The 12,009-nt window shown below is 62.2% G+C and overlaps 1 protein-coding gene across 1 annotated transcript in view; it reads left to right on the top strand.

The window, feature by feature from the left end:
- TRIOBP (TRIO and F-actin binding protein) overlaps window positions 1-12,009 on the top strand; it is a 48,135-nt gene continuing 36,126 nt past the window's right edge. Inside the window, exons 1-8 of the mRNA XM_012735126.1 lie at window positions 1-92; window positions 509-668; window positions 1,363-1,431; window positions 1,579-1,682; window positions 5,220-5,349; window positions 6,310-6,446; window positions 7,593-7,788; window positions 8,577-8,745. Coding sequence (XP_012590580.1) covers window positions 1-92; window positions 509-668; window positions 1,363-1,431; window positions 1,579-1,682; window positions 5,220-5,349; window positions 6,310-6,446; window positions 7,593-7,788; window positions 8,577-8,745 — 1,057 coding nt within the window. The remainder of the gene's footprint in view (window positions 93-508; window positions 669-1,362; window positions 1,432-1,578; window positions 1,683-5,219; window positions 5,350-6,309; window positions 6,447-7,592; window positions 7,789-8,576; window positions 8,746-12,009) is intronic.

Below are 12,009 nucleotides of genomic sequence, written 5' to 3'. Positions count from 1 at the left end.
ATGCCCCTCATTTCCGGAGAGGATGGGAGGCGGACTTACCTGGACTTCATCCAGCCCAGCCACTGGCACCTCGAGCGAGTGACGGAACGGCTGTGAGCCTCAGCTGACTCACCTCTGATTTACAGTGCCAGAAACGAAGCCCTCCTGTGGGTGCACTGGAACCCCCAGTTGCACTGGAACCCACAGGGGACTTGTCTGAAATGTACCCCCTCAAGCCCCCACGCCAGAGCTTCTGACTGGGAATACCTGGGAGGGCCCTGGAAATATGGGCTTTAGGAATCACCCCTACCCCTACGCCGGCTAGTCCCAGGGCCTCAGAGTTCACGTTGCCCATCTTGGTAGTGATACTAGAAATCACGCCAGAGCCCCTGGAGCTTGGCAGGTGCTCACTGAATACTTGTTGGTGATAAACAGGTGAGTGACATTTCCTCGCTCCTGGCGCTGGCGCTGGGGTCCGGGGGGGCCGCCAGCCAGCCCTCGGCTCCTGGCCTTGCCCCCTTCTGCCCAGGCCCCACCATCGCATTGCAGGAGCTTGCTGGGCTGACTCAGTGGACATGGAGGGGGTGGCTGCCGGTGCCCCCCCCGATCACCTCGCGGCCAATGTGCTGGCCCAGAACCACTGCCAAAACTGCGTCCACCCTGAGGAGGCCCGCGGAGCAGAGCGCCAGGTAGGCGGACCACCCTGAGGCTGGGGTGGCATGGGGTGGGGAGGCCCTGGCGGGCTGGGACCCACTGCGCCACTAGCTGGCTGCTGGACGCAGGTGCCGCTCTTCCTCCTGGGCACGCCCTGGCTCCCCATCTGTGAATGGGGTGACTGAAGCACCTTAATGGTCCCCAACCTCCAGTCATGTTCCTGATTTTTTTTTTAATGTTGGCATCACGTAAACTCTCACTTACTAGACTGTTCTCGAAGTTGGGCGCCTGTTCTTCACTGATACTAAAACATCCTATACCACCACAACTAGGAACTAAGACTACATTCTCTATCAAGGAGGCTTAAAAGAAAGAGAGAGAAAAGACCAGGAGTGTCCTTAAAATTTTAAAAAAGATTTATTTATACATACAGAACTGGGGTACAGGCCAGAGATGCGGGGGGTGAGAGGATTCGCCAGAGACAGAGTGGGGAGCAGAACAGGCAGATCGACGAAGTACGCTGCTGAGGGGAGCAGCGGGCGGGTCAGAAGAGGCCTGCTGCCCTCTGGGCCACCCCCTGGCCGGGGATCAAACTCGTGCTGCAGTGGCTGCGGTAGCTTCATAGTGCTGTGCTTTCACCCACTGCGCCACCAGGGAGGGCCCAGGAGTGTCATTAAATTCTAACTGCTGACGGCTCTGAGGCTGAGCCCGCTGTCGCCCTGTTGGTAGGGAGATTGGCAGGTGGCAGAGAGGCACCTGGCATACCCTGGAGACTTTCGCCTTGATGGCGTCGAGGAAGTGAGAGGGGAGGCGCTTTCTCACTTCTCGACTGTGTGGCCTTGGCTTGACTGGGCCCCCATGTGCCCGGGCGCAGACGGCTGGTGCACAAGCTGTGAGAAGCACAGGCCCCTCCAGCCTGGAGCCTCCATGGTTTGTCATTCCCAGGTGTCCCGGGGCTGCTCTGGGCCTGGCAGCCAGCCCCACCAGGACTTCACTCTGCGAGGTGGCCGTGCCAGCGAGTGGCTATTCCGCCGTGGGGCAGGCAGCCGGTACCCGGGACTGGGGTTGCTGTTTCCCTGCTGTGTGAACGTGGTTCTTTGACCCTCTGGCTTCACCCTGCTAAAGGGTAAAGTGGGGCAACCATGCTCCCCACTCAGGGCCTCTGGCAGTGCTTAGCCAAGTGACAGTCTGCTCCAAGCATGTTGGCTTCCTCTTCCTACTTTTACCTTGGCCTCAGGTAGCCGATTACTTACCCTGCTGTTCTTGACATCAGCATCCATTCTGTACTGCCACTAAGAGAACTGAGAAGTCAGAGTTTCTTTCAGGGGTCTTTAACTCACCAAACAGCGCCCTCTGCCCACTCCTGCGTCAGGGACAGAGGCTGGCAAGGCCTTATGCACAGGGCCCTCTCCCAGCGGGTGGCGAGACTGTGAGCCTGGGCCGGGAGAGACTGGCTTCCAGGGGCCTGAGTCCTTCTAAGGGTCTGGGGTCAGGTCCCGCCGAGACAGCGGGCAGCTCATGCATTCACACATCTTGAGTAGGTGCTTAAAACGTGCCAGTTGCCTGGCCAGCTGCCGGGACATGACTAAAAGACGAGACCCTCCCTGGTTCGTGGGCCTGGGGGTCTAGCCAGGGCCGCGGGGCTGAGAAAGGAGCCCTGCCAGAGATTAATAGTGGCAGGGATGTGTCCAGGGGAGCCGCAGGAGTCAGGAGGGTAAGCGACAAGGTGCCAGGGAAGGTGCCAGGAGGCTGGGCATCACACGAGGAGTGGGGGAGAGGAGTCGTGCAAAAGCCCTGGGGCAGAGAGGAGGAGGTGCCTTGGAGGTTGGACCCACGCCAGGGAGAGGGAGAGGAGAGGGGCTCCGGGCAAGTATGGACGACGGAGCTCCAGGCTTTCTGGGGTCCTGCACGCACGCTGGGGATTTGAACTTTTTCCTGTCAGCCCGAGGGAGCCACTGGAGATTTAATCAGGGGAGTGACGTGACCAGATTTGCCTTGTCCGTCGTTCTGGCCACTGGGCCACTGGAATGGACAGCAGGAGGGAGAGTGAGTCAGGATGGCCAGTGAGGAAGAGGACAAACGACACATTTCAGAATTAGCTGCATAGGACACCCTGCAGAGTACGGTCCCCGAGTGGCGCGGGGTGAAGCCTGGCTGACTCCTGAGCGTCTCGGGAGGTGCTTGGGGTCGGAGACCTGTCTGGAGTTGTCGGGGGCAGTGGGAGGAGACTGTTAGCCTTTCATAAGCTTTATCCACTTACCTAGTTACCTAGTTACCTTCTGTCTGTCTGTCTAATCTGTTTACCTAACTACTTCCTATCTGTCTCCATCTGTCCATCCACCTACCTTCTGATCACCTATCTATCATCTATGAATCTACCTATCATCTATCTATTATCTCTCATCTATCTACCTATTATCTATCTATCATATGTCTATCATCTATCAATCTACCTATCTACCTATCATCAATCTATCATCTATCTACCTATCATCTATCATCCATCTATCAACTATCTATCTATCTATCTACCTACCTACCTACCTACCTATCTACCATTCATGATTTGAGCCTTTCCTATGCTGGATCCAGTCCAAGGGTACACAGGGTCTCTTTTATGTGAGATGAGGGGAGGTGTCTGAGCCCATGGGGCCAGGACCCAGACCTGGGTGGGAGATAAAGCTAGTGAATCATCAGGCTCTGGTGCTGATGAAAGTTTTGCTCACAATGAGCAGCAGTTTCCAACATGTGGGGTCGCACCATCTGCGTGCTAAAAAAGCACCCCCAGCCCTGAGGGAGCTGCGCATGTCCAGCGGGATCCTGCGTCGTGTCCCTGCAGACCAGAGGAAGGTTCTACTGGGGCTAGAACCAGTTCTGACAGTGTCACCTACTTGAAATTATCCAGAAATGGCCCAGGTCCCAGGGCAAATCTCCTCCTTGACCAATTCACCTTGTAAAATGCCCTGGGGAGCCCCACAGGATTCTGGGCTCTAGGCTTCTGGCCTGTACCTCACTGCTCTACTCTCAGCTGAATCTCCCATGGGCTGGGGCTGGGGGAGGCTGTGTCTGGAAATCACAGCCTTGACTGGGTCGTGGGCAGCTTCTACAGGAAGGAGGAGAGGCCAGGTGTGAGGCCCCGCTGTAGGCCAGGCTCCGCACAGCCCTTTCCCGTGTATGCCTCTTCTTTAAAATTTATTTTATTCATTTATCCACACAAGAACTGGGGTATAGGCCAGAGGTGCAGGGGATGAGAGGACTTATGAGAGACTGAGTAGGGAGCAGAACAACTGGATTAACTGATACACACTGCTGAGGGGAGCAGCAAGAAGACCAGGGAGGTCTGCACCTTGAGGGTCACTCCCTGGCCGGGGATGGAACTCTTGTCACAGTGGCTGGCAACAGCTGGAAAGTGCTGAGACTTTAGTCCCTGCACCACCAGGGAAGCGCCCATGTATGTATTCTTGTTGTTTAAATGGTGTACACACTTTATTTTATTTTAAGATTTCTTTATTGGTGCATACAGAACTGGGGTACAGGCCAGTGGTGCAGGAGTGATGAGAGGAGTCACCAGAGAGAAGGTGGGGAGCAGACAGGCCCACTGACAGAGTACACTGCTGAGAGGAGCAGCCAGGAGACAGGGGTGGTCTGCTGTGCCATGTGGGCCACCTACCTGTGCCCTGAGGCGGCTGTGGCTAGCTTGTTGTGCTGTGCTTGAACCCACTGTGCCACCACGGAGGGCCCCATGTATGTATTCTTAAGTATAATTAACACTATTCAATTAATTTAACATTTAAACGATTCTATTTGATACTTTCCCATTATTTAAAATGTACACAAAGCCTTCCCTGGTGATACAATGGGTTAAAGTACAGCAAGCACTATGAAGCTCTCGCAGCCACGACAGCACGAGTTCGATCCCCCGCCAGGGAGTGACCCACAGGGCGCAGCCGACCTCTGTTATCTGCCCGCTGCTCCCCTCAGCAGTGGATTTCAGTCCATCTGCCTGTCCTGCTCCTCACTCTGTGAAGCCTCTCACCACACCTGCTCCTCTGGCCTGTACCCCAGTTCTGTATGCATCAATAAATAAATCTTAAAATAAAATAAAATGTGTACAACCAATTAAGGCCTTTACAGAGGTTAACTCACTGACCCTCATAACCCCCGAGGAGGCAGGCCGGTCAGCCTCCCAGGCTCAGCAGGGGCAGGCCGGCCGGTCACACAGCCTGAGGCCCCGGTCTCCCCACCAGGCAGCAAATCAGAGCCTGGGACTGGCTGCTCAGCTTCCTCTCACAGGCGTGGGTGCTGATGCGGTCTGGGGGTGAAGGCAGGCCGTCAGTGCCATGATGGGCTGGGGTGCTGCGGGCCTGGCTGGGGGGCCTCCTTGCCCCGCCTGGCGAGCGGCTCCCTCCTCATTCAGCTGGCGAGATCCCCAAGGCAGCCAGGGCGCCAGGCTGAGGATCCGACACCTCCCTCAGCCCGGCTCTGATCCGAATCTGCTCTGGGGCGCAGGTGAAACTGAGCCCAGGCTGGTCACCTCTGGCGTGCGTGGTGGACAGGCCCCCCGCCCCACTTCTTGGCCTGCCCAGGCCCACTAGCGGTGACCTCCTTGGAGCCCAGAGAGCGTGTGCCCACCTGGGGCTGCAGCCAGACGGCGGCCTCGGCCGGGCTCTGGGCACCAGGATCCCCCGGGACCCGGCCCCACCCCGCGGCTCTCAGGTGAGCCTCAGGGATCAGGTTCCTCTGGTTTCATGTCCTGCATTGTTCTTGGCTGGGCCCCGGCTTATGAAACAGTAATGAGGGGCCCTGCTCCCGCAGCCGGCCCCTCTAAGGTTTCTGCTGCCTTCGGCGCCACCGCCACGGCCCAGAGTCAGGGCCTGGGAGGGCGACAGTGTGGGGGCCTGAGCCCCCCGGGAGCGAGGGTGCTGACAGCCACGCCAGCCACCGAGGCCAGAGCCAGCCGCCCAGGTAACCCGAGAGGAGGCAGGGAGCAGGGTGCAATGGCCACGGTCTCCCACCTCCAGGGGAGGACCCTGTCACCCTGGGAGGTGTGGGGAGGGATGGGGGGGCCTTCCCAGAGGTGAGCACTCGTTCCCCGTGGGTGAGCTGGGCACCAGCCTTCGCAGGTGTGGTCTTGGAGGGCAGGAGGGAGAGAAGCCAAGGCTTCTGCCCGCCACCGCCCCCGGGCCTTGCCCCTCCAGGCCTGGGTTCCCTGCCCCTCAAGTCCAGCAAATCTCTCCTTCCCCTCATGCTCATGCTTTTCCACCTCCTGCTCCCTGAGATGTCCTCCCGCCCTCTCCCGACCAGACCTGCTCATTCCTCCCTCCCCACCCACCTGTCGCATCCCCTTCCTGCTGCAAAGACCCAGTGCCTCCTGGCCATCCCACACCCACCCTGGGCCAGCACACATGGACACGCACTTGCAGACGCTGGTTCCAACCCAGGATGGGTACCCCGGGGCACCTGCATGTGCACGTCTGCACTCCATCCCTCTGTCACTGCCCCCCTTGGGTCCCGAGGGGCGCTACCTGCTGATGGACAGCTCTCCTTGAGTAGGGTGATCCCAGGAGGCATGCCTGGAGACACCCCACCACTGCCTTGGGGGGAGGGGCGGCCTGGGGGAGGGGAGCCCCCACGTGGGCCAGGCGCTGCCTCCTCTCTCCAACTCTGTCCCAGCAGGCGGGGAGCCCTCCCAGTGCCGAGATTCTCTACTGCGACCTGCCCTGTCGCCCGCCTGCCTCTGAGGATCCACCGGGTACCTCAACCTCCAGCTGCCACTCCGTGGTGGACCCGGGCCTTGGTCCAAGGCCAGAGAGGTGGGTAGAGCACTGGGGCCCCGGGGTCACCTCCAGCGTAGGGCACCCTCATCCACGCCCGTGGCCCCGCACCTGCTTGTGTGGGCCACCCGGCCATCCTGAGCCTTCTACACACTGGCCATATGCCCCAGGGAGGAGACCCACCCCGGACATTTTCCCAAAAGTAAGGAGCTGAGGGTCTGGAGCAGCCGGGGGCCCACCCTGCGGGGCTTCGCCCAGCCCGCTCATGTTTCCTGGTTCCCTTCGCCGGGCTTTGAAAGATTCAACAGCTTCAGCGCCCGCCGCACCTCTTATCAGCCGCTCACCGGTGGTGGGTGCTGGGGTTCCCTCCTCCCCTCGGGCCTGAGAGCAACAGAAGCCCCCTGGGGGGCCCTGGCGCTGGACAAAATGCCGGAGAGTCGGGGCGTGGGGTCCAGCTCCCATCCCCCACGGGCGGGCGGCGGGAGTGTGGGCAACTATTGCCCCTTTTATGCCATGTTTCCACTGGTTAAAGAGAGAGAGACTCTGGTCAGCGCGCTCAGGAGCGGGAGTTCCTCCCGGCGGGTCCAGCAGAAGCTGGGGGCGAGCCTCAGCCGGGGCCATGCTCTGGGCCTTGGGCAGGGGAGGCCGGAGAGGGGTGCGATAGGTCCCGACCTCAATTTTAGGGGCATCCCCGTGTCCATCTTGTGGGCGCATCTGTGGGCCCCTCTTTGGGAACATTGCCAGCTCTCGGCCGACGTGGCCTCTGGCCACCCGGCGTGGCAGGGCTTCTCGGCCCCGTGTGGCGTCCAGGCCGGCGCCGGCCACTGCCCTGGGAGGCCTGCTTCCTCTCTAGGCCTCCTGTGGGCGCGGCGTGAAGACCCCCCTTCGTCTCTCTGAACTTGGGCCCCCAACCCGCTCAGTGACGGAGGGTTGGCACTGGGGCCTGTTCACACAGAGCTCTGCCCTTCCTACCTCTGCCACCTGGCTGGTCCCTGGATGTCTCTGGGCCTCAGTTTCTCCATCTGTACAATGGAGACAATTACACTCACTTCCAAGCAGGCCCGGGGGCTACGAGAGCCTTCCGTGCCGGCCCCCACTTGAGCCGTGTGTGGGCTTGGGTGGGGTGTTACTCTTCAGTTCTCACTACTTTTGAGGGGGAAAGCATGGCTCTGTCTCCTCTTCCAGGGGAGCATCAGCAGGGCACCTTGAAGAGCACCCCGGCACCGCCCCTGGGTGCAGGAGCCGGGAGCCTGAGGCAGTTCCCTACCTGGAGGGCCCGGCCTCCTCCCTGGGGGTCAGCCTCGGCGAGGTCCCTGGCCCTGGTCCCAGCTCCAACCCCGACCGTGACACCCCTGATGACACCAGCACCTTGTCCGCTGTGGTAAGCGGGGGCCGCTGGCCACCAGCACAGATCACCCCTCAGTGGCAGCTCTGGGGTCCCCAGCCTCTAGAGAGCCTCACACCAGGCTACCGTGTCCAGGTTGTCTGGAGGCTGAACCGGCCGCCGAGGAGGGGCAGGGGTCTCTGCAGGGGCGGGCCCTGGCTGGAAAGGTGGAGGAGGGCTACCTGGCAGGGAGCCGGGGTATTACCGCACACTCAGGCGCCCCAAGTTCTCTAGCCCAGAGGCTGGGATGGTGGGCGTGGGGCCCAGGGCAGGGGCAGGGCTGCCTAGGGCCTGTCACACTCCTCCGAGGGACAGAAGGGAGCCATTTAGCTGGGAGGAGAGAAGTTGCTGGGCGCCCGCAGGTCCAAGGGCGGTGACGGCCGGAGAGGCCAGCGGACAGAGCCCCCGTCTGGGGCAGAGGCAGGGCCCAGAGTGGGGGGCCGGGAGGCTCGCCACCTCCCTCCAGGGCAGAGACCTGCATGGCCCTGCTCTGGGGAAGGAACCGGGCCCCAGCGGGCCCGTGGCCGGGCAGGGCAGGGCGTAGGACCACTCTCTGCACCTTGAGGTGTCTCTGGGGCAAGGCCCCCTGCACCCGCGGCAGCAGGCCTGGGCCCAGACCCTTCACCACGAGGCATTTCCAGCTGCGCAGCCCGAGGCTCCGGCTACCTGCCTTGCTGTGGGGCTGAGGAGCAGGTGCTGAGTGGATACCTGGGACGCACCGGTGCAGCGCTGGGGTCCCTGGGGCTCTCCCTGCTCCTCAGACACGCTTTGCCCTTCCCTGGCAGGACCGGGACACTGCCGAGAGGCGGGAGGAGGCCCCCCACTGCCACCTGCACACCGTGATGATCCCGCGGAAGCACCAGGAGGCGCCGAGAGCTGACGCTGCCCGCAGGGTACCACCTGTGCTCGCCCGGACCCCTGCGGGAGGAGACGCCGCAGGGCAGAGGCGGGACGGTGAGTCATGCACAGGGCCTGGCGGTGGTGGCCGACCAGAGCTGGCCCAGGTCATGTCTCCGGGCCATGCTGGGCTGGCTGCCTGCTTTCAGCACCTCGTCTCACAACTTGGGGTTAGGCTCTTCCTGTCGTAAGTGCTGGAAAAAGACTGAACGTAAATGGCTCACATAAGTAAGTGGGGGTGTGACTTCGGGCTGGGTCCCGGGGTTCACATAGCACCAGAAATCTGGTCTCTGCCCTGCTTCCTTCTGTGTTGGCTTTAGTCTCAGCTAGACCCTCCCTGATCCTGGCCTGATGGGCAGCAGAAGTGCCAGGCTGTCCCCTACCAGCTTGTCAGCTCCCACGGGAAGAGGGCACAGTCTTCCCAACAGAGGCAGGCTCTCCCTGGCACCAGCGGCGGTCACGTGCCCCAGGGGTGGTCAGGGTGGGACTCAGCCTCCCGTGCGGCCTCAGAGAGGGGAGGGGAGCATGCCCAGAGGAAACCGGGGGCTGGTGCTCCCGGGGAAGGGCCGACGGCTGCCCAGCCGGGCCAGCGGCTGCCCATGGTCCCGGTCAGCAGCATCCCACAGCCCCCATCACTCTGCCTTCTGGTCTGTGTCTTCAGCAGCATTGGATTGGGGGTGTGGGGTTCTGGCTCCTGCAGCAGGATTCGGCCCCCCAACCCGTGCGCCCGAATGGTGCTGGACACCCGGGGTGTCAGAAAGAGTGGGACGTGACCTTGCCCCAGCAAGCCGGTCAGTGACAAAGCAGATGGACAGAGAGGACACGCAGGATAGCGGAAGAACAGGGGCCTGTGCACCTGCGAGCAGACAGCTGGGTGGGGCGGAGGTGGGGTCCCACTGGGGTGGGGAGCTGGTGCTGCAGTGGAGGACCAGGCGTACCTGGGAGCACCCTGGCAAACACAGCTTGCCAGACGGGGCGCACAGCTGGGCCCCAAGGGCCCAGCCGAGCAGCTTGGACTTTCTTCTCTAAGTAGCAAGCAGCCACGGAAGGTTTTAGAGGAGGAATGATGTCGTGGGCCCAGTGCCTTAGGGGTTCACTGGGGCGAAGGCCTGAAGGACGAGGGGCGCGAGGTGAGGACGAGACATCAGGGAGGGGGCTGCGCCTGGGGACCTCAGCCGGGCCCGGATCTCGGCTGATGCGAAATTCCCCGTGAAAGTTGTCAGGGAACAGGATAGTGTATCACCCCTCAGATTACACTGACGATTACAGAGGGAGAAGACACGCCGTGGGGGGGACATCTGGCCTTGACTGAGTGGCTGTCCACGTCCCAGCAGCCTCGGCCCGCCCGAGTGCCCAGCAGGACTGGCCTCTCCCGCTTCCCCCCGCCGCCCACAGAGCAGCGCCCGGTGCACATCCGCGCTGAGGGCTCTGAACAGAAGGGGCGCTGGGCCCCTGAGAACGCGGGGGGGGTCTCCGACAGAGGCTACGGGAAGGCCTGGTCCAGCCCCTGGGTCAGCAGGGGAAAGCCAGGGCTGCGGCTGTTGGCGCCGCTCGCTTGGGGGGGGGCCGCGAGCCAGTGGGGCGCCCCGGGCGTGGTCACGGCAGACCCGCCTTGTTCTTGGAGAAGCCAGTGGAAGTCTGGGTGCAAGACCCCGACGCCTGGGCCAACCGGAGTCGGTGCAGCGAGCGAGGGCTAAGTAGCGAGCGTAGAAAGGCGGTAGGAGGTGGGCAGGGACAGGCGAGAAGAGAGTCAGCTGAAAGTAAATGGGACAAACTGGGTGAAGGATGGATAGGGGGGTGACTGATCCCTGTTCTGCTCGCTCACTGAACAACTGCGGTAGCTCCTGGAAGTCCGCGTGAGAGAAGCGGCCAGGGGCGGGCAGAAAAGGTGGATTTGATGGGGCTGGTGCCAGGAGCGTCCATGGCTCAGCTCCTGGCCTGGCTGTCTGCGTGCGTGGGGCCCTTTTGCTGCTGATAAGGACGGGGGGCAGAGGCCTCCCTCAGTCTGAGCTCTGCCTCATCAGATCAGATGCAGGTGTTGTGTGTTTAGGGGGGTGGGGGGCACAAGCAATTCCGACTGCTTTGCTGGATCTGGGAGCCCCGGGAAGAGGTCTCGAGGCTGGGGGTGCCAGCAAGAGCTCGGGGCTGGGCTAGAGATTTGGGCATCTTTAGTGGGAAGCGAGGTTCACTCGAGAACTCAGCAGACACTTACTGTCGCCCACCAGTTGCTGGGTGGCGGGTGGTCAGCTGGGCCCACAGCGATGCCTCCTGCCTGGGCTGCCGGCACTGTGCGGGTCCTGATTTCACCCCAGCAGGACTCTGGTGCTCTGGGCCGCCTGGGCCCTCCTCACCCAGTGCCCCCTCCTCACTGGTCAGGCCTCACTTTCTTTGCCGGTGCGCCTGCCTCTGCTTGACCTTCAAACCCTGAGTGCCCTGGGCCCATCCTGGGAGCAGCCCCTCGGCTCAGCCGGGCCCTCGCCCGCTCAGCAGCTGCCACGTGCCTGGCTCATGCTGGAGAAGCCAGGGGCCGCGGTGGGCCTCTGGCCAGAGCAGCAGCCCTGACAGCTGAGGGGGCCAAGTGCCGGGGCCAGCCCAGAAAGCGGAGCTGCGGGAGGGAGGGGCGCAGGGCGGGCTTGCTGGGAGGCCGCTGGCCCCTGAGACCCAGTTAGAAGCAGCGGCTACGAGTGCCGTGCCGAGGCCGAGGCATGGGGAGGGGCCACAGGGTCGAGGAGACGGCAGGTGGGGTGCAGGAGCTCTGGGTGTGGGATGGAGGCGGAGGCTGGAGGCCGGCTGGTGGGCACCACCCGCACCCTGCCCCCACCCGACCTGGTCTCCTGCAGTCTGTTCCCGTGTGCTGCTGGCTCAGCTGCGGAATCCCTCGTCATCAGGCGTCGTTCTTCCTCACCCCTCCAGCCGAACACCGGCAGGTCTGGTTGGTGCCTCCAGATCTGCCACACCCCAGCCCCCTGGCCTGTCGCACCCCAGCCCCCTGGCCCAGTCATCTCCAGACCTCCCTGTCGTGCTTCTGCCTGGCCCCTCCCTCCCTCCTCCCGCCAGCTGGAGCCTCCTTTCAAAGGTGTGCATCCGTCTCATCAGTCTCGTCACCCCACCCACGGCCCTGCCCCTCCGCCGGGAGGCTGTGTGGGAAGAGGCAGTGACACACTCCCTCACCTGCTGATGCTCTAAACTCTGGGGCCTGGCTGCCTGCCCGGAAGGAGCTTCCCCTATTTGCCTTGTCCACCTGGTGGCCAGTCCCCACATTGCAGACAGGGAGGCGCCAAGGCCCAGGTGGAATTAGCCAACTCCAAGATGTGTGTGGGG

Source organism: Condylura cristata, unplaced genomic scaffold (assembly GCF_000260355.1).
Source record: "Condylura cristata isolate star-nosed mole 26May11 unplaced genomic scaffold, ConCri1.0 scaffold00004, whole genome shotgun sequence".
In the NCBI taxonomy this organism is placed as follows: Eukaryota; Metazoa; Chordata; class Mammalia; order Eulipotyphla; family Talpidae; genus Condylura; species Condylura cristata.
This window is presented reverse-complemented; position numbering and strand designations above follow the sequence as displayed.